Raw genomic sequence first — 22,705 nt, forward strand, 5'->3', positions numbered from 1 at the left:
TCAGTCCACAACATTGTCATGAAACCCCTGTCTCCAACGCCACTTCTGCTGTGTGCACCACGAACACCTCTGCCAAGCTGCCCCCGGCCCGTACGGCTCGTGTGAGAACCATCACCGCTGCTGTGTGCTGGGAATGCCTCAAGCAACCGATTTACCAGAGTTGCTTGTTTATTAGCCAATATTAGGTCAAGGTTCTCCTGTGGCATGATGTTTTGTAATTTGCCTTTATAGCGTGGATCCAGGATGCTGGCCAACCAGTAGTCGTCATCGTTCATCATTTTGGCAATGCGTGGGTCCCTTTTTAGGATCTGCAAGACATAATCTGACATGTGGGCCAATGTTCCCGGTGTCAATGATGCACTGCGAGTGCTGGTTGGAGGAGCACTTTCTGGCAAATCCACATCCCTCCAGTCACGCACAAACCCTGTACCAGACCTTGCCACGCCAACATTTTCACTTGCCCCACGAGATGCATCCTCCTCCCCTAAGTAATCATCCTCATCATCCTCCTCCTCCTCCTCTTCTTCCTCCACCTCGTCCAGGAGAGGTCCCTGAGCAGACAATGGCTGAATGTCATCAAGGATTCCCTCCTCCTCTTCCTCCTCATCAACATTGGCTGCAGACGCCTGCTCCTTAAGGTGCATCAAAGTTTGCATGAGCAGACGCATAAGTGGGATGCTCATGCTTAGGATGGCGTCGTCTGCGCTTACCAGCCGTGTGCATTCCTCAAAACACTGAAGGACTTTACAGAGGTCTTTCAGCTTCGACCACTGCACACCTGTCAACTCCATGTCTGCTCTCAAAGTGCCTGGCCGTGTATCCTCCCACAAATGCATTATGGCCTGCCTCTGCTTGCACAGCCACTCCACCATGTGCAGGGTGGAGTTCCACCTTGTTGCAATGTCGATAATGAGGTGGTGGTTGGGAAGGTGGAGCAATCGCTGCAGCTTCTGCATACGAACGGAGTGTACAGGCGACCGGCGGATGTGCGCGCACAGTCTTCGCACCTTCTGGAGCAGGGCTGTTAACTCCGGATAATTTTTGAGGAAGCACTGCACCACCAGGTTCAAGGTGTGAGTCAAGCAAGGTATATGGCTGAGTTTTGAAAGGGCTATGGCTGCCACAAAATTACGGCCGTTATCACTAACTACCTTGCCTGCCTCAAGATGTACACTGCCCAGCCATGACTCAGTTTGTCGCTTCAAGTACTCGGCCAGCACCTCGGCGGTGTGTCTGTTGCCCAAACACATCATCTGCAACACAGCCTGCTGACGCTTTCCACTAGCTGCTCGATAGGGGGACACATCGTGTGCAACAGTGGCAGCTGCAGATGGAGTGCTCGTACGACTGCGCTCTGTGGACGAGCTTTCGCTTCTGGAGGAGGAGGAGGAGGAGGGTCGAACGCCTACAGCCAACTGTTTCCTATACCGTGGGATAGGCAGCACTGTCCCACCACCGCTGTCCCCTGTGGACCCTGCATCCACCACATTAACCCAGTGCGCAGTGATGGACACGTAACGGCCCTGGCCATGCCGACTGGACCATGCATCAGTTGTGAGGTGCACCTTTCCACTCACTGACTGCTTGAGTGCATGGACAATGCGGTCTTTCACATGATGGTGGAGGGCTGGGATGGATTTGCGAGAGAAGAAGTGGCGACTGGGTAGGTCATAGCGTGGTACTGCATAGGCCATGAGTTCGCGGAAAGCTGTGCTTTCCACCAACCGAAAGGGCATCATCTCAAACGAGATTAGTTTGGCAATGTGGGCGTTCAAACCCACTGTACGCGGATGAGAGACTGAGTACTTTCTTGACCTACTCATAGTGTCTGGGAGGGTGAGCTGGACTTGAGAGCTGCATATGGTGGAAATAGCGGTGAACAGGGCGGACTGAGAGAGGGTTGATGATGGTGATGGAGTTGGTGTTCTTTCTGATGGCCTAGAATCAGTCTTTCGTTGATATAACAGTGGGATTCCCTGACTGCTGTGGCCTTGCAACGACACCTCAACATTTGCTGCTGTGCTAACCGGTGGGCTTACAGTGGGGGAAACAATGTAGCGTTGCTGACTACCTTCGTTGTGATCAGTTGCACATGTGGCACTTGAGGTTTGGTGTTGTGTCCACGCTTGCAAGTGCATGCTGGTTAAATGTCTAAGCATGCAACTGGTATTCAAATTTTTCAGATTTTTCCCTCGGCTAAAGGTCTTTGCGCACTTCTTACAGATAACCTTGGCCTGATCATGAGGATTTTGTTCAAAAAAGTGTCACACTGCACTCTTCCTACTTTGGCAGACATTTTGCGGCCTAGCACGCTGTGATCTTTTGACCCTCTGGACAAGCTGTCCAGCAACTCTTTTGATGTTTGGAACCTGTCTTTGGAGTGCTCCGGGCCTGCCAGATAACATCTGTTGCGATGTCGATGTCTGCTGTGGATGCTCCTCATCTGAGCTATTGGAAGCAGCACCCTCTTCCCCCAATGGATGCCAATCTGGGTCAACAACTGGGTCATCCATCACCTCCTCTTCTATGTCATGTGCACCTTCCTCTGTGTCACCGTGTATGGTGGTATAGTGTGCGGGAAGGGGCACCTGAGTCTCATCAGGGTCAGAATCTGGCTCTGTACACTGCGAGGACAATGTAGTGCTCTGAGTGAATGTACCAGCAGAATCATCCATCAGCGGCTGTGCATCAGTGCACTCCATGTCAGATTCATCTTGGCCTGGGTAATTCACCATTTCACTTGATAATCCAGGCATGGTATGTGAAAACAGCTCCATGGAGTAATCAGTAGTATGGCCTGCGTCATCCTTCAATCTTGGTTGGGGTGAAGGACACAAGGAAAGGTGTGGTTCATGAACATGAGCCTCCAATGACTCAGTGCTTTTACTTTTTACAACTGAAGAAGAGGAGGCGATAGAGCTGGAGGCTGAGTCAGCAATGTAAGACAAAACTTTTTCCTGATGCTCTGGCTTTAAAAGCGGTTTGCCAACTCCTAGAAAACTAAGCGTTCGAGGCCTTATGTAGCCAGACGATGACGCAGGCTCAACACCTCCTGCATTCGGTCCTATTTTGCTCTTGCCACTACCATCAGATCCACCACCAACACCATCATTACCAGCTGCCAACCCCCGCCCAATTCCACGGCCTCTTCCACCAGCCTTCCTCATTTTTGGTAGAAATGTAGACAAAATCCAACAAACTATATAGTAATGTAAAACAAGGTACAAGGTGTCTATAGGACAGGGGAGATTTTGAATTTCTGCACACACTTGTGGACACTGGACACTTTTGGATTGTGTGAGGCCCACTGATATCTGAGCGCTATGTGACAGGCTCGATGGCACAGCTGTTACAAAAGTGACTAGAGGATAAGGGAGATTTTGAATCTCTGCACACACTTTTGGACACTGGACACTTTTGGATTGTGTGAGGCCCAATGAATATCTGAGCGCTATGTGACAGGCTCGATGGCACAGCTGTGACAAAAGTGACTAGAGGATAAGGGAGATTTTGAATCTCTGCACACACTTTTGGACACTGGACACTTTTGGATTGTGTGAGGCCCAATGAATATCTGAGCGCTATGTGACAGGCTCGATGGCACAGCTGTGACAAAAGTGACTAGAGGATAAGGGAGATTTTGAATCTCTGCACACACTTTTGGACACTGGACACTTTTGGATTGTGTGAGGCCCAATGAATATCTGAGCGCTATGTGACAGGCTCGATGGCACAGCTGTGACAAAAGTGACTAGAGGATAAGGGAGATTGGATTGCTTTTAAAAAAGCAGTTTGCAGAGCAGTGGGTAAACAGCAATGCCAGCCTGTCAGGAAGCCTTAAAAGGCAGCCCAACAACCAACACCACTGATACACCACAATATAGCCTCCCCTTGCACTGCACACACAGTGACTGGTGTGTTGTGCAGGCCAAATTGCTAGCAGCAGAAGCAGTTTTTTTTTCTTCTCAGCAGGACAAAAAAAAAAAATTGGGATTGCTTTTAAAAAAGCAGTTTGCGGAGCAGTGGGTAAACAGCAATGCAGGAATGTCAGGAAGCCTTAGAAGGCAGCCCAACAACCAACACCACTGATACACCACTATATAGCATCCCCTTGCACTGCACACACAGTGACTGGTGTGTTGTGCAGGCCAAATCGCTAGCAGCAGAAGCAGTTTTTTTGTCTTCTTCCCTGCCTAACGCTCTCCCTACAGAATCAGCAGCAACCTCTCCCTATACTGAGATCGGCAGAAGTAAGATGGCGGTCGGCATGCACGCCCTTTTATACCCCCAGTGACGCCCACCAAAGCAAGCCAATCACTTGCATGCCCTTCTGAAAGATGGTGGTGACCCGTGCCTATGTCATCACGTTGCCCACAGTGTCCGTGGATCCTGATTGGCTGAAAAAGAGCGCAAAACAAACTTTTGAAACGCAACTTTGGCGCGTAAGTCGCCGACCTCGTGGCCGACCTCATCCTAGGGTCGGGTTTCGTTTCATGAAACCCGACTTTGCCAAAACTCGGCGACTTTTGAAATTTTTCGACCCGTTTCGCTCAACTCTATTTATGACATGTTCCAACAGTACGTGTTGCCAGTGCAGAAACTTTAAAACCATGCTGACCCCTACGACCGTCAGTCTTTAAGAATCAAGAAGTATCTTACAAGTAGACAGTATATAAAACACTAGATTGTTTATTAATAAGCTACAATAATACAATACACACAAATGAAATAATATAAAAAGGTGCCTCCAGGAGAGAAGGAACCCAGCCCCAGAATAATGAATATCAAACTATATGCTAAATTACTATGGTTATATAGAGGTGCATCACACTGACTTGTAGGCAGCAGGCCTGAGATGCCTCCAAGCTTCCGTACTCAGGAACCACCGCACACAATCCAGGGGACATCAAGTTCCTTGCAATAGGTAAACGTTTACTGGTTAGTTCAAGTGGGTCGCCCTCCCAGGGCTGTGGGGTACTCGGTACTGTGCCCGATGAGCTTCAATAGGAGATGTCACGGCAGCTGTGACCCGGCCCGTGGCCCTGGGAGCCCATTGTAAAAGGGGTTGTTTCAGTGTGCTTGTGGTGATGAAAGTTTATAAGTGATTCGTGACGCCACCTGTGGTGTTCGGCAATGAAGATATAAGCCAACGCTGCAGACAGATCCTCTGGGACAGATGGTGTGGTGCAGCAATGATGGTATAGCCCTCCACAGGCAGGGCTGTAGTCTCAGGGCAGAGTAAATGGAGTGACACGTAGATGGTGCAGTGTCAGGTGCAAGGGATGTAGCAGTGCTGGGCAGGTTGGCGCAGGAATAAGTGGAGGACACCAGGGCATGTAGTTTCAAAGCTTTACTCACAGTCTGTTGTACAAACAGGTGCCTGCCTCCGTGCCGTGTCCTCAACCTCCAGGCCCGATGGAATACTCCTTTCCAACACTCCGCCAACATGTACCTTTCTGAACGTCTCCTCTTATAGCGCCTTTAGGTGAAGTACTCCTAGTACTGAGTTACACTAGAGTTCCTCCTGTCTGATGTTCTTATGAACTCTACTTGTACGGCAGACAGCTGTAGCCTGCTTCAGGGACTCCTTGCTACTAAGTCCCGGCTCACTATTATGTTGCTGTGTGCCCCAAGTCTTGTGTGGGAAAAAAGTGGTCACTACTTCTATTCCTCCGGTGTCTGCTGCAGGACCATTAGTATCCGTACAACCTCGGGGACCAGGCCCCAGCCTTGCGCTTAGAACTTCTAGGAAGGGTTCTCTTCTAACACACGTCCTCTGTTCTCTTTTACTCCTCACGTTCCATCCTGATCTTCCTCTCTATGGAGAGTCAGGCTTCCAGTCTATGTTGCTCTCTCTCTTCCTTTCCCGTGCCAGCAGACCCAGGTCACTGGGATCTGCTGCAGCACTTCCATCCATCTATCCCTCTCTCTGGGGATCTTCTTCTCTCCAACTCTCTAACCAACTGACTGACTGACTAATCCTAAACTCTTCCCGCTCTTTGTAATGCCATCTAACTCCACCCACCTCCCAGCACGTTTTGTGTTCCAAGCAGGAAGCCACCAATGGGTGCTTTGCTATACTCCAAGCAGGGAGCCGCCGAAGGTGCTTTGCTACACTACTTTGTGGTGTGGGGTGCAGGTGTTGGAGTGTGGTCAGGAGTCTCCACCTTACCTGGATGGTGGGATACCACACCTCAGGAGGAGGTGCAGTACCTCTGTGGCGACTGAGCCTCAGGGGCACCACACAAGTTCATCAGGTGGTGACATGTGGGATAGGCACAGCACTTCATGTTTCTTCCTTCCTTTGCACAGTACCTTTTAAGCCCTGCCACTTATTCATCCTGAACAACCCTTAAACTCACTGAATCCACCAGCCTTAGGGATTCTCCGCACACTTTGACAGTGCACCCGGGACCGGTCACCTGCCCCTTACGTAATTCCACGCCCACCAAACTCGAGATGTTAGATGACCAGGCCTGCTACTTGGTACCTGGCCTGAGCCCTAAGATCTAGACATTACAGGAATATCCATCAGGGATCTCAGTACTGCCTCTCACTTTCTCAAATGATTGGCCCATGCTGCCCTGAGCAGTCCACTGCACTTGAACTTGACCTTGCACTTCTCTAACCACACACTATCAGGAAGTGTCCCATTCACTGGGCTAGTTCTATCATTAAATATTTCCTATCCTATGGGCTAAACCTATTGTTCTTGCTGTTGCTAAGCTGTACTTATGCTATCCTAAAGCTAGTCCTATGCTTACCTATCACTATACACTACTCACATTGTACGTTAACACTTTACATGACTTATACACTGGCATGTAAAAGTTTGGCAAACCCTGGTCAAAATTACTGTTATTGTTAACCGTTAAGCAATTTCAAGATGAAATGATCTCTAAAATGCCTAAAGTTAAAGATGACACATTTTTTTTTGGCTTTTGCATTTTAAATATTACAAAAAGGAAAATGAGCTGATGCGAAAGTTTGGGCACTCTGCATGGTTAGTACATAGTGGCACCCCCTTTTTAAATTATCTCCATTTATAAACGCTTTTTGTAGACAGCCAAGAGTCTTTCAATTTTTGTTTGAGGGATTTTTATCCAATCTTACTTGGAAGATTCTTCCAGTTCTGTGAGATTCCTGGGTCATCTTGCATACCCTGCTATTTGAGGTCTAGTCACAGATTTTCAATGATGTTCAGATCAGTGGACTGGGGGGCCAATGCAAAACCTTCACCTTGCTCCTTTTGAGGTAGTCTATTGTGGATTTTGATGTGTGTTTAGCATCATTATCTACTTGTAGAAGCCAACAGCGTTTTTCTCACAGTGCTAGCGGGGATCTCACCGAGGCCATGACAGTTCAACCTGGCTGTGAACGAAGCCTCAGTTAACAGAGGCAACCTTAATAACATCATCACCGGTCGCTGAGGCTGTGCTTGCAGCAGTTTAGTCACCAGTGGTTCTCAGCTTGGACGCTCGCATCTTGGCACTGTCCAGGTTGAAAACTGTTTATCACCCAGACATGGATTACGGCGTGGGACAGAACGACAGGCAGGTATGGTATATTATTGTTTTTTATTTTAGTTTTATTACGAGAGAGCGAGAGCTTCTGTGGAATTTGGCGTTAGGTGAGTATAACTGTGTTTTTTATTTTTAAATAAAAAAGTGATAGTGTGTTTTGTTTTATTTCTAATAAAGGACTTTATTCTGGCTGTGTCTTTATTTACCATACCACTATAGGACCAGTAATGGATAGGTGTCTTATAGAGGCCTCTCCATTATTAAGCCCTGGGCTTGATGTCACCGGACAATATAAAGGTGACATAAACCCCAAAAATATGAACCCCACTTGCCACCACTACAGGGCAAGTGGGAAGAGCCGGGCAAAGCGCCAGAATTGGCACATCTAATAAATGTGCCTTTTCTAGGTGGCTGCTGGCTGCTATTTTTATCCTGAGGTGGCCAATTTCCATGGTCCCTTACCAGCCTGAGAATACCATCCCCCAGCTGTCTGCTTTAGCAAGGCTAGTTGTCAAAAATCGGGGGACTACACGTTGTTTTTTTAATTATTTAAACAATTAAAAAATATGGTGTGGGGACTCCTCTATTCCTGATAGCCAGTCTTGCTGAAGCTGACAGCTGAGGGTTGTAGCCCGCAGCTGTGAGTTCTGCCTGGCAGTTTAGCTAAATTACAGGGGAACCCACGCTGTTTTTTTAAATTATTTATTTACAGCACAGGAGCCAGCTAATGAATACACCCATCAGCCACTTCTGCTCTCACTGTTATTAGTGGCAGCAGGTGTCAAATGATGGGCGCAGTATTCCTATCAGCTGACACCAGTGACAGTAGGTACATTTTATACCTCCATTCACAGCTGAGCGCTCACTCTGTCTTTTGACAGTGTGGGAACAGTGGCTCTCTCACTGGCGAGGATGATTTCACCGCCAATCAGAAGTGGCGTTTCTGCGCTGTTATGCATATGACAGCATGATAAACACCCAATGTTCAGGCAGCCGAATCCAAACAGAAACACGGACTATCTGGTGAAGTCCGTGGTTCGGTGTCCATACCTGAACACTAGGTGATTGGTAGGGATGCCGAACTTTACTGTTCAGGTTTGCCTATCTCTACTTATAAGTGCACCTATATACTGCAGCCATAGTTATTTAGAATATAGTTTCTTATTCCTGATTCTGGAGCTGGTTCCCTCTTGAATTGAGGCACCTTTTATTATAACTTCATTTTTATGTATTGTATTATTGTAGCTTTTTCTAAAGAATTTAGTCTTTTGCATACTATATAGTTGTAAGACACTTCTTGATCCTCAAAGACTAATGGATGTCAGGGTCAATGTGAAATGCTGCTACCTCAAAGTAAGGCGAGAGTTACACTAGCATTTAAAAAATTAGTCCGATGTTGATTCAGAAAAGTAGGACGAGTGTAATGTGAGTGTCATGCGAGTACAATGAGATTTTTCTCACCTAGCATGACATCCATATGCGATATATTTGCAATGCGATTTTAACAATAGCTTTTACATAAAGTAGTTCTCTGTCATTTAAAGATAGTTTTCTAACAAAATATTCTTCAATACAAAAATGGGTAGAAATTTCTCTACAGTCCCACAAGCTCGCTGCCTCGGGGTTATCCTTGACACTGATCTCTCTTTCAAACCACATATTCAAGCCCTTTCCACTTCCTATCGAGTTCAACTCAAAAATATTTAACGGATCCGTACATTCCTCATCCAAGAATCTGCAAAAACCCTAGTCCATGCCCTCATCATCTCCCACCTTGACTACTGCAACCTCCTGCTCTGTGGCCTCCACTCTAACACTCTCGCACCCCTCCAATCTATTCTAAACTCTGCTGCCCGACTAATCCACCTGTCCCTCCAGTATTCCCTGGCCTCACCCCTCTGTCAACCCCTGCACTGGCTCCCCATTACCCAAAGACTCCAGTTCAAAACCCTAACCATAAAAAATTAATTAATGGAGATTGAAAAAGACTTGGTGTACATAAAAATCCCCTTAAAACACAATTTTATTAATGATCATAAAAACACACCTTCCCAGTGACGTTGAAAAAATGTCAAAAAATAAACCTAGTATAAGGTGCTGCATAGCCCTACATTAAGGCCTAACTGATACCTTCCTATCCGTGGAGGTTGGCACCCTAATAGTACGATATTGGCGCCCCCACTCAACGAGGACTATCCCTCACTTCCCTAGTGATCCCTAGTATCACAGAGAGGAAAACAATTTCAAGATAGAACAGTAATGAAAAGATCAGAATGCCCTAGGACTTATGCAGACCAAACAGATAATACAACAATAAAACATAACCCACATCATGATATCATGTGACCCACAAAAATAGCAGCTATTCTCACTTGGAGAGATAAACATCCTCAAATACAATCAGCAATAAATGAAAAGGTCACTTATCATGTCTCATGGGGGACCCTCAACGCGTTTCCCCGCCGTAGCGGTTCATCAGGAGGAATAGTCCTATCAAAAATATTGTTGCTGCTTCATGCCTGATACCTTCAATAATAGTGGCCACTATTATTGAAGGTATCAGGCATGAAGCCTGAAATTGTTTTCCTCTCTGTGATACTAGGGATCACTAGGGAAGTGAGGGATAGTCCTCGTTGAGTGGGGGCGCCAATATCGTACTATTAGGGTGCCAACCTCCACGGATAGGAAGGTATCAGTTAGGCCTTAATGTAGGGCTATGCAAAACCCTAACCATGACATACAAAGCCATCCACAACCCTGAGTCCTCCATTACATCTGTGACCACGTATCCCGGTACTTACCTGCACGCAACCTCCGATCCTCACAAGATGTCCTTCTCTACCCCCCCCTCTTATCTCCTCTTCCCACAATCACATACAATATTTCTCCCGCGCATCCCCCCTACTCTGGAACTCTCTACCATGATATATCAGACGCTCGCCTACCATGAAAACCTTCAAAAAGAACCTGAAGACCTACCGCTTCCGACAAGCCTACAACCTGCAGTAACCACCGATCCACCAAACCGCTGTCCGATCAGCTCTACCCTCGGCTACTGTATCCTCATCTATCCCTTGTAGATTGTGAGCCTTCGAGGGCAGGGTCCTCTCTCCTCCTGTACCAGTCGTGACTTGTATTGTTTAATATTACTGTACTTGTATTTATTATGTATACCCCCCTCACATGTAAAGCGACATGGAATAAATGGATGTGAGCAGTGATAATAATAATAATAATAATATGTGAGTGAGATATATAATCAATCATTGCTTTGCATGTGTAGCTTACTGCACATGTATTAAAGTCATAAAGAAATAAATTTAAGAAAAAAATGTCATGGGGTCCCCAAAATTTTAATAACCAGCCTAGGGAAAGATGACAGCTGGGGGATGATGTTTATAGCCTGGGAAGGGGGCTATAAACAGGGAGCTTTCCAGGCTATTAATATCAGCTCACAGCTTTATACTTAGCATTTACTAGTTATTAAAATGGGGGAAACCCCCAAAAAATGACGTGAGGACCCCCTATATTTGGAGATTCTAAGTGGCTTGTGCTGTCTATATCTCCAGTGCTCCTGAGCTCTGCTATCTAAAGCGCTGTCAACTTGACATCAGTGATGGAGAGAACAAACACCAGGAGCAGCCAGGGAGACTCAATGATGACCTTGGACAGGGTAAGGGTAGAACATTTAATTTATTTTTACCACTAGTTAAGTTTATAGGAAAAACTTTAATAAAATTGGTCAACCTGTTTAACAGACTAATTTCATCAGGATGGAACACCAGTGGTAATGACCCTGGAAAACAACATGCAATCAAAAAATGTGTTTTAAAATTAGTACTAGTCTATGCAAAAATGCCATGCAAGTGGATCAAAACTGTGTGAAAACTGGTAAGGTAGCTCAGTTTTTAGCACTTTTGACTTGCAGTGCTGGGGTCCCACAAAAGGACAACATCTACAAAAAAATTCTATGTTCTCCCCATGTTTGTGTGGGGCTCCTCTCACAATCCAAAGACATTCTGATAGGGACAGGGATGACAATGTAAAGTGCTGTGGAATATGATGGTGCTGTACAGTAAGTAAGCATAATAAATTATTATTAATATAATAATAATAATAATAATAATAATAATAATAATAAAAAATACTCAAAGAAGTTGGCTTTCCAATGCTTTCACCACCAGCTATTGCTGTAAGTTGTATAAGATCAATGCTCTCATTCCAGAATAATGGAACAACAAAGGAACAGCCATGGGGAAGAGTCTTGAGGAGATCATTTGCATATTCCCAGTGCCTTCTGGGATAAGTGAAGAGTCTCCGCGAGCTCTACGATCACTGGGTTTTGGCCGTTGCAGCTGAAAAGAGGAAATCGGAAAACCAGGGGAAGAGTCTTGAGGAGATCATTTGCATATTCCCAGTGCCTTCTGGGATAAGTGAAGAGTCTCCGCGAGCTCTACGATCACTGGGTTTTGGCCGTTGCAGCTGAAAAGAGGAAATCGGAAAACCAGGGGAAGAGTCTTGAGGAGATCATTTGCATATTCCCAGTGCCTTCTGGGATAAGTGAAGAGTCTCCGCGAGCTCTACGATCACTGGGTTTTGGCCGTTGCAGCTGAAAAGAGGAAATCGGAAAACCAGGGGAAGAGTCTTGAGGAGATCATTTGCATATTCCCAGTGCCTTCTGGGATAAGTGAAGAGTCTCCGCGAGCTCTACGATCACTGGGTTTTGGCCGTTGCAGCTGAAAAGAGGAAATCGGAAAACCAGGGGAAGAGTCTTGAGGAGATCATTTGCATATTCCCAGTGCCTTCTGGGATAAGTGAAGAGTCTCCGCGAGCTCTACGATCACTGGGTTTTGGCCGTTGCAGCTGAAAAGAGGAAATCGGAAAACCAGGGGAAGAGTCTTGAGGAGATCATTTGCATATTCCCAGTGCCTTCTGGGATAAGTGAAGAGTCTCCGCGAGCTCTACGATCACTGGGTTTTGGCCGTTGCAGCTGAAAAGAGGAAATCGGAAAACCAGGGGAAGAGTCTTGAGGAGATCATTTGCATATTCCCAGTGCCTTCTGGGATAAGTGAAGAGTCTCCGCGAGCTCTACGATCACTGGGTTTTGGCCGTTGCAGCTGAAAAGAGGAAATCGGAAAACCAGGGGAAGAGTCTTGAGGAGATCATTTGCATATTCCCAGTGCCTTCTGGGATAAGTGAAGAGTCTCCGCGAGCTCTACGATCACTGGGTTTTGGCCGTTGCAGCTGAAAAGAGGAAATCGGAAAACCAGGGGAAGAGTCTTGAGGAGATCATTTGCATATTCCCAGTGCCTTCTGGGATAAGTGAAGAGTCTCCGCGAGCTCTACGATCACTGGGTTTTGGCCGTTGCAGCTGAAAAGAGGAAATCGGAAAACCAGGGGAAGAGTCTTGAGGAGATCATTTGCATATTCCCAGTGCCTTCTGGGATAAGTGAAGAGTCTCCGCGAGCTCTACGATCACTGGGTTTTGGCCGTTGCAGCTGAAAAGAGGAAATCGGAAAACCAGGGGAAGAGTCTTGAGGAGATCATTTGCATATTCCCAGTGCCTTCTGGGATAAGTGAAGAGTCTCCGCGAGCTCTACGATCACTGGGTTTTGGCCGTTGCAGCTGAAAAGAGGAAATCGGAAAACCAGGGGAAGAGTCTTGAGGAGATCATTTGCATATTCCCAGTGCCTTCTGGGATAAGTGAAGAGTCTCCGCGAGCTCTACGATCACTGGGTTTTGGCCGTTGCAGCTGAAAAGAGGAAATCGGAAAACCAGGGGAAGAGTCTTGAGGAGATCATTTGCATATTCCCAGTGCCTTCTGGGATAAGTGAAGAGTCTCCGCGAGCTCTACGATCACTGGGTTTTGGCCGTTGCAGCTGAAAAGAGGAAATCGGAAAACCAGGGGAAGAGTCTTGAGGAGATCATTTGCATATTCCCAGTGCCTTCTGGGATAAGTGAAGAGTCTCCGCGAGCTCTACGATCACTGGGTTTTGACCGTTGCAGCTGAAAAGAGGAAATCGGAAAACCAGGGGAAGAGTCTTGAGGAGATCATTTGCATATTCCCAGTGCCTTCTGGGATAAGTGAAGAGTCTCCGCGAGCTCTACGATCACTGGGTTTTGACCGTTGCAGCTGAAAAGAGGAAATCGGAAAACCAGGGGAAGAGTCTTGAGGAGATCATTTGCATATTCCCAGTGCCTTCTGGGATAAGTGAAGAGTCTCCGCGAGCTCTACGATCACTGGGTTTTGACCGTTGCAGCTGAAAAGAGGAAATCGGAAAACCAGGGGAAGAGTCTTGAGGAGATCATTTGCATATTCCCAGTGCCTTCTGGGATAAGTGAAGAGTCTCCGCGAGCTCTACGATCACTGGGTTTTGACCGTTGCAGCTGAAAAGAGGAAATCGGAAAACCAGGGGAAGAGTCTTGAGGAGATCATTTGCATATTCCCAGTGCCTTCTGGGATAAGTGAAGAGTCTCCGCGAGCTCTACGATCACTGGGTTTTGACCGTTGCAGCTGAAAAGAGGAAATCGGAAAACCAGGGGAAGAGTCTTGAGGAGATCATTTGCATATTCCCAGTGCCTTCTGGGATAAGTGAAGAGTCTCCGCGAGCTCTACGATCACTGGGTTTTGACCGTTGCAGCTGAAAAGAGGAAATCGGAAAACCAGGGGAAGAGTCTTGAGGAGATCATTTGCATATTCCCAGTGCCTTCTGGGATAAGTGAAGAGTCTCCGCGAGCTCTACGATCACTGGGTTTTGACCGTTGCAGCTGAAAAGAGGAAATCGGAAAACCAGGGGAAGTCTTGAGGAGATCATTTGCATATTCCCAGTGCCTTCTGGGATAAGTGAAGAGTCTCCGCGAGCTCTACGATCACTGGGTTTTGACCGTTGCAGCTGAAAAGAGGAAATCGGAAAACCAGGGGAAGAGTCTTGAGGAGATCATTTGCATATTCCCAGTGCCTTCTGGGATAAGTGAAGAGTCTCCGCGAGCTCTACGATCACTGGGTTTTGACCGTTGCAGCTGAAAAGAGGAAATCGGAAAACCAGGGGAAGAGTCTTGAGGAGATCATTTGCATATTCCCAGTGCCTTCTGGGATAAGTGAAGAGTCTCCGCGAGCTCTACGATCACTGGGTTTTGACCGTTGCAGCTGAAAAGAGGAAATCGGAAAACCAGGGGAAGAGTCTTGAGGAGATCATTTGCATATTCCCAGTGCCTTCTGGGATAAGTGAAGAGTCTCCGCGAGCTCTACGATCACTGGGTTTTGACCGTTGCAGCTGAAAAGAGGAAATCGGAAAACCAGGGGAAGAGTCTTGAGGAGATCATTTGCATATTCCCAGTGCCTTCTGGGATAAGTGAAGAGTCTCCGCGAGCTCTACGATCACTGGGTTTTGACCGTTGCAGCTGAAAAGAGGAAATCGGAAAACCAGGGGAAGAGTCTTGAGGAGATCATTTGCATATTCCCAGTGCCTTCTGGGGTAAGTGAAGAGTCTCCGCGAGCTCTACGATCACTGGGTTTTGACCGTTGCAGCTGAAAAGAGGAAATCGGAAAACCAGGGGAAGAGTCTTGAGGAGATCATTTGCATATTCCCAGTGCCTTCTGGGGTAAGTGAAGAGTCTCCGCGAGCTCTACGATCACTGGGTTTTGACCGTTGCAGCTGAAAAGAGGAAATCGGAAAACCAGGGGAAGAGTCTTGAGGAGATCATTTGCATATTCCCAGTGCCTTCTGGGGTAAGTGAAGAGTCTCCGCGAGCTCTACGATCACTGGGTTTTGACCGTTGCAGCTGAAAAGAGGAAATCGGAAAACCAGGGGAAGAGTCTTGAGGAGATCATTTGCATATTCCCAGTGCCTTCTGGGATAAGTGAAGAGTCTCCGCGAGCTCTACGATCACTGGGTTTTGACCGTTGCAGCTGAAAAGAGGAAATCGGAAAACCAGGGGAAGAGTCTTGAGGAGATCATTTGCATATTCCCAGTGCCTTCTGGGGTAAGTGAAGAGTCTCCGCGAGCTCTACGATCACTGGGTTTTGACCGTTGCAGCTGAAAAGAGGAAATCGGAAAACCAGGGGAAGAGTCTTGAGGAGATCATTTGCATATTCCCAGTGCCTTCTGGGGTAAGTGAAGAGTCTCCGCGAGCTCTACGATCACTGGGTTTTGACCGTTGCAGCTGAAAAGAGGAAATCGGAAAACCAGGGGAAGAGTCTTGAGGAGATCATTTGCATATTCCCAGTGCCTTCTGGGATAAGTGAAGAGTCTCCGCGAGCTCTACGATCACTGGGTTTTGACCGTTGCAGCTGAAAAGAGGAAATCGGAAAACCAGGGGAAGAGTCTTGAGGAGATCATTTGCATATTCCCAGTGCCTTCTGGGATAAGTGAAGAGTCTCCGCGAGCTCTACGATCACTGGGTTTTGACCGTTGCAGCTGAAAAGAGGAAATCGGAAAACCAGGGGAAGAGTCTTGAGGAGATCATTTGCATATTCCCAGTGCCTTCTGGGATAAGTGAAGAGTCTCCGCGAGCTCTACGATCACTGGGTTTTGACCGTTGCAGCTGAAAAGAGGAAATCGGAAAACCAGGGGAAGAGTCTTGAGGAGATCATTTGCATATTCCCAGTGCCTTCTGGGATAAGTGAAGAGTCTCCGCGAGCTCTACGCGCGAATTTTGGCTCATCTTTTTAAGAAATCTCAAGATGGAAGAGGCCAGGAGCCATTTGGTGAGCTGCATTTCTTGCTACATGTTCACAGATTTACCAGTGGAAAAGCCAAATTTCACATGCCACAAATGCAAGCTTGTGTCCCTGTTGGAGGAAAAGTTGCAAAATCTCGAAGAGAGGTTAGCTACGTTGAAGATCATTTAGGAAGGTGAAGAGTTCTTGGACAGAGCAGAATTATCTCTTCATGTTACAGAAAGAGAAGAAATTCGAAGTGCACCTGAAGAAACAGAGGAATGGAGACATGTGACCCAGAGAAGCAGGAGGATCAGGAGGCAGTCAGCACCCATACTGCTCAGAAACCAGTACCAGGCTCTCACGCAGGAAAACGATGAAGAAATACATCAGGATAAGACTTTGCCAACAAACAGCAACCTTGTACGCCTTCAGAGTCCTCCTGGATGGAGAAAGAAAAATGTTGTGAAGAAGAAACGGAGAGTGGTGGTCATGGGCGATTCCCTGTTGAGAGGAACAGAGGCCGCTATCTGCAGACCGGATATAACTTCAAGAGAGATGTGCTGTCTTCCAGGTGCAAAAATTAAAGATGTGTCTGACAGGATATCAGGACTCTTCAGACCTACAGATGACTACCCATTCCTGCTACTACATGTGGGGACAAATGACACCGCAAGAAACGACCTGGAAACCATCTGCAGAGACTTTGAAGACTTAGGCAAGAAAGTGAAAGAACTGGGAGCGCAGGTGGTCTTCTCTTCCATCCTCCCAGTGGATGGCCATGGAACAAGGAGGTGGAATAAGATTCTGCAGGTGAACAACTGGCTACGTCGATGGTGCCATCAGCAACGATTTGGATTTCTGGATCACGGAGTGAACTACTTATACGATGGACTACTTGCTAGAGATGGGGTGCACCTTACGAAGACTGGAAAGCATGTATTTGGAAGTCGCCTTGCTACACTTGTTAGGAGAGCTTTAAACTAGAACAACATGGGAAGGGAAGGAAAAGACCAGAAAAAGCCATACACCTGACAAATGCTATTGAGAACTCTGCTAATAGAAGTGGAAAGGAAGAACAAAGACGAAATAATCTAATTAATAAAAATATTGGAGAAAGAGAAACCAATCACAAACTAAAATGTTTCTATACTAATGCACAAAGCATGGGCAACAAACAAGGAGAATTGGAACTACTAACACAGGAAAAGAAATATGATGTCATTGGAATCACTGAAACTTGGTGGGACGATACACATGATTGGAATACAAGACTAGAAGGATACAACTTATTTGCAAGAAACAGACTTGATAAACGAGGAGGAGGTGTCGCATTGTATGTTAGAAACGCGTATATCTGCACAGAGATTGAAGCTTCAGAGACTGGGAGTTCTGTGGAAACTGTTTGGGTAAGAATACAAGGACAGAACAGTGGAAAGGACACCATTGTAGGCATTTACTACAGGCCGCCTGTGCAAGCTGAAGATATGGATGAACTCTTTATGCATCAAATGGCCAAGTTCTCCAAAAAATATGACATAGTTGTCATGGGAGATTTCAACTATCCAGACATTTGTTGGGAATCTCTCTCAGGCAAAACTAACAGGTCAAGGAAATTCTTATCCTCTCTTGCTGACAACTTTATCTTCCAAAAGGTAAGGGAGAAAACAAGGGGAACTGCTACCTTGGATCTAATCCTTATAAACAGGGAGGAAATGGTTGAGGAGGTAAAAGTGGCTGGAACCCTAGGAGGTAGCGACCATGCTATTTTAGAATTTTGGATAACTAGAGGCGGAAGACCTGTGAAGACTCAGACGTCAAGGTTAGATTTCAGAAAGGCAGATTTTAAGGGATTCAGAAAGATAATTGGAGGGATCCAATGGCTGGATATCCTTAAAGACAAAAATGTCCAGGAAGGATGGGAAATCTTGAAAAATGAAATTCTCAAAGCACAGTTGTTAACAATTCCGAAAAGAGGGAAGAATAGGAAGCATTTAAGGAAACCAGGATGGGTGAACACAGAACTTAAGCACATGCTGAAAAGGAAGAAAAAAATGTTTATTAAATGGAAAGAGGGAGGCATATCTAAAGAAGAATATAATGCTGTCTGCAGAATCTGCAGGGCACAAATCAGATTAGCTAAAGCTGAAAATGAATTGAGGCTTGCAAGAGATGTCAAAAGCAATAATAAAGGATTTTGGGGATATGTCAAAAGTAAAAGAAAAGTCAAAGATGCTATAGGATTTTTACAGGATGAAAATGATGAAATGGTAAGACAGGATGTTGAGAAGGCTGAACTTTTAAATTCCTATTTTGCATCTGTTTTCTCTCAGAAAGGAAATGTAACACCAACTGTTATTCACTGTCCTATTAAGGGAATAGAAGAATCCAGGATATCTATAAACAGAAAGATAGTGAGGAAACACTTAGCTAACCTAAATGAATTCAAGTCTCCAGGTCCAGATGAATTACACCCCAGAGTACTGAAGGAGATAGCAGAAGAAATTTCTGAACCACTCTCCATAATCTTTGAAAATTCTTGGAGAACAGGAGAAGTGCCAGAAGACTGGAGAAGAGCAAATGTTGTTCCTATCTTCAAAAAGGGGAAGAAGGTGGACCCAGGCAACTATAGGCCGGTGAGTCTGACTTCTATACCAGGAAAGATCTTTGAACAAATTATTAAACATGTAAGTCAATACCTGGATAAGAATGAAGTGATCAAACAGAGTCAGCATGGGTTTGTAACTAATAAGTCATGTCAGACTAACTTAATTTCCTTCTATGACGGTATCACTGATTGGGTGGATCAAGGAAATGCTGTAGATATAGTATATCTTGACTTCAGCAAAGCATTTGACAAAGTCTCTCATACAATCCTTATTGAAAAAATGACTAAGTATGGAATGGACAAGGCAACTGTTAGGTGGATTCATAGCTGGCTTAGTGATCGGACCCAAAGAGTGGTCGTAAATGGCTGCACATCCAGTTGGAAGAATGTCTCAAGTGGGGTACCACAGGGCTCTGTCCTGGGCCCTGTATTGTTCAACATCTTTATCAACGATTTAGATGAAGGAATTGAGGGTAAACTGATTAAATTTGCTGATGACACAAAGCTAGGAGGGATAGCTAATACTAGAGAAGAGAGAGAGAGGATTCAAAAAGATTTAAATAAACTGGAGAAGTGGGCAGTAACTAACAGAATGGTTTTTAACAGGGAGAAATGCAAAGTACTACATCTGGGCAATAAAAATGAAAAAAGCATATATAGAATGGGAGGAATAGGGCTAAGTGACAGCACATGTGAAAAAGACTTGGGTATACTAATAGATCACAGACTGAATATGAGTCAACAGTGTGATGCAGCAGCAAAAAAGGCAAATGCAGTTCTAGGATGTATTAACAGAAGCATACAGTCTAGATCACGTGAAGTCATTATTTCCCTCTACTCCTCTTTGGTCAGACCTCATCTGGAATATTGTGTCCAGTTTTGGGCACCACATTTTAAAAAAGACATCAACAAACTGGAGCAAGTTCAGAAAAGAGCGACCAGAATGGTGACCGGTCTGCAAACCCTGTCTTATGAGGAAAGGTTGCAGGATTTGGGAATGTTTAGTTTGCAAAAGAGAAGACTGAGAGGAGACTTAATTGCTGTCTACAAATATCTAAAGGGCTGTCACATTGTAGAAGGATCAACTTTATTCTCATTTGCACAAGGAAAGACTAGAAGCAATGGGATGAAACTGAATGGGAGGAGACACAGATTAGATATTAGAAAAAACTTTTTGACAGTTAGAGTGATCAATGAGTGGAACAGGCTGCCACGAGAAGTGGTGAGTTCTCCTTCAATGGAAGTCTTCAAACAGAGGCTGGACAGACATCTGACTGGGATGATTTAGCAAATCCTGCTTTGAGCAGGGGGTTGGACCAGATGGCCCAGGAGGTCCCTTCCAACTCTACGATTCTATGATTCTATGATTCTATGAAGTGGACATCCATAAATTCTCCCTTAGACCACAACGAGTTCCTCATGTGAAGATAATCTGTCATTTGCTGCAATGCACTACACTACTAATAAAGTTTGTCACTGTCTGAGAAGTGCACCAGGTGCTTGTTCAGGTGAAGGTGCTTTCACATTGTGTTTAGTATGCTCGGTGGCCCTGTCAGAGCATATGTCTGAATCCCCTCCCCGCAAAAATGGGATTCTGATGTCTGTGCCAATGGGGCCAGCCATAGGTTATAGTGGTGCCAGCAGAGCGAACATTTGCATCATTTTTGAGCGTGTGCGCCTACCGGAGGCAGACACTCAGACGTAGTAGACTGCACAAGCCAGTTAATTTTCATATTGGTGAAAATAAGATAGTTGCCAACATTCCCGAATGTGTTGGGACTGTCCCAATGTTTTTGTAAACAATCCCAGCAATTTTGCTATACAGCAGGCAAAACGTAAAGCAATCTGCTCATCTCGGGGGACATTCCATAGCTAAAATTGCCTACGTCCCCATTCGGAACGTAAATGTCTCATATTGCCACCTCATTGTTGTTGTATATGTAATAATTTCTGTATATACCCATGTACCCAATTCTACCATATTGTACTGTACCTGGTATGGCTAGATTCCGCAGTGCACTGAGAGCAGCATGCTGTACAGAAACATCTCCATTCTCCACATGTTGTTCCAACAAGTCTAAAAGCTGATGAACTATACCAAGTTCCACCATTCGCACACAGTTTATATCTGTGAAAAAAATAGTGTTGGTTGAGATGCCTTGCTTATTTTTGATATATACAATCTTTCTGACAATAACTTTTTGTGTTTCCACGTTCTGCAAAGCTATCCATTCTACCAAAACATGACACTTCCATTTCAGTGTGTGGTACCACCTTATCTCCCAGGCAACATGGCAGCTGTAGTAGGGTTATTAGGGTTATGTTTGCCTCATATTTTTCTGTCACATCCTAAATAGAATCACTTTTGTAATCTGCAGGTGTAAAACATCTTAGAATCTGCTCCTTTCTTACCATAAAAACTCTTTGAAAAAAGTAAAAACTCCTGGAGAGGTGTAGCGCAGTGCAGCACTGTTTTGTATTCTATAGCGGATAGGCAAGAAGTGCACTGACTGCTTCAGGGTGGAAGGATCAATGTAGCAACTAGACAAAAATATGATCCTGGCTTTATGACATATTAGAGAAGGCAGAGTCTAGTGAAAGGAACACCAGTATAAGTTTTAGTAGATGAAAATGAATCAGAGGAACAGGAATTGTTCACATTTTGCCTTTCTTTACTGTTTCTGTTTTCCACATTAAGATCATTGAGGCTGAGTAGCAAAAAAGCAAAAAAAGTGAAAAACCTGCACCGAAAATGCATCAAAAACACACATTTTAAACTGTAATGGCTTCTGCATTTTTTTTTCTACAAATGATGTAAGATTAAAAGTCTCTATAATTTATAACGCCCATTCCTGTCACTAAGATTTTTCTCATGCTGCACCAACTTCTTGGTATGGATTGCCCTAGACAATCAGATTCCCAGTTTCCATTGTTCAAGCATATCCTAAAAATACATGTTTTTAAAGCAGACCTATTACATGACTAGGGATAAGCGTACTTGTGGGAGTTTGGGTTTGTCGAGTTTGATCGAACTTTAGTCCAAAGATCGGTTTGGATACCAAAACTGAACCTAAACTTAAACCTGAAACCCATAGAAATCAATGGTGACCTGAACTTTGGAACTGGAAATTCTTTCTCCACTCTCTCCTCTCTCTCGTTCTCACTTCTCTCTTTCGCCTCTCTCTTTCTTCTATCTCTCTCCTTTCCCTCGCTCTCATCTACCTTTTTTCAGTTTTTCAAGTTCTAAAATGTGTATGAAAAGTATTATCTATAACATGAGTTGACCATACTGCCTTGGTTGGACTATATGGAGTATCAATGTGTACTAAATTAGGTGCACCAGTAAGTTTATCTATGTTTTTGCTTAACAAACAGAAATTAAATAGGAAATGTATATAATTGCCACAAACAATAGCATTGATCTACTGTAAATAATATAATTAATGCATTATCAAGGATATTATTACTGCATTGTACAATATAAAATGTCACTTTTTATCAGTTTTTTATGTGTAAGATAAAGAGGGTCACTATTTGGGGAAGATGTCACCTGAACATTGGCTATAATTATACACCATAATGCAAAGGCTATGGCTCTTTTCTTTTAAAACATCCTTCTTTTACAAAATGTGTGATCATTTTTCTCCTTTGCCCATCACTATCCTCTTCTGATCTGACCTCACACATTAGACGTAGCCGTCAGTTCCTTTAGCTTTAAGCTTTTCAATCCCCACTGTGTGAGGTTGTCAGATACTTAATCTTAGTCCAGTTGGGACATACTAATGGAAGTGAGCACATTTTGGAGCCATATACAAGATGATGACATATCTATCAGCTCTGATGTTAAATGCTTCTTCACTCTTTAAAAGTAAGAAGTGGAAAATAGGTCACTGCTAACATCCATACTGTTTCCTG

At 45.0% G+C, this 22,705-nt stretch overlaps 1 protein-coding gene across 3 annotated transcripts in view; it reads right to left on the minus strand.

Moving 5' to 3' along the window:
- Positions 1-22,705, minus strand: part of LOC141088663 (rap1 GTPase-GDP dissociation stimulator 1-A-like) — a 327,771-nt gene that overhangs the window by 58,751 nt on the left and 246,315 nt on the right. For 2 of the 3 annotated variants that reach the window (XM_073574813.1, XM_073574812.1), the window contains one exon: positions 20,784-20,918. The exons of the other annotated variant lie outside the window; for it this stretch is intronic. In XM_073574813.1, coding sequence (XP_073430914.1) covers positions 20,784-20,918 — 135 coding nt within the window. The remainder of the gene's footprint in view (positions 1-20,783; positions 20,919-22,705) is intronic. 3 annotated transcript variants of the gene reach the window in all.

The sequence above is a fragment of the Dendrobates tinctorius genome, unplaced genomic scaffold (assembly GCF_039654945.1).
Source record: "Dendrobates tinctorius isolate UK_male_01 unplaced genomic scaffold, ASM3965494v1 ptg000040l, whole genome shotgun sequence".
Taxonomy (NCBI): Eukaryota; Metazoa; Chordata; class Amphibia; order Anura; family Dendrobatidae; genus Dendrobates; species Dendrobates tinctorius.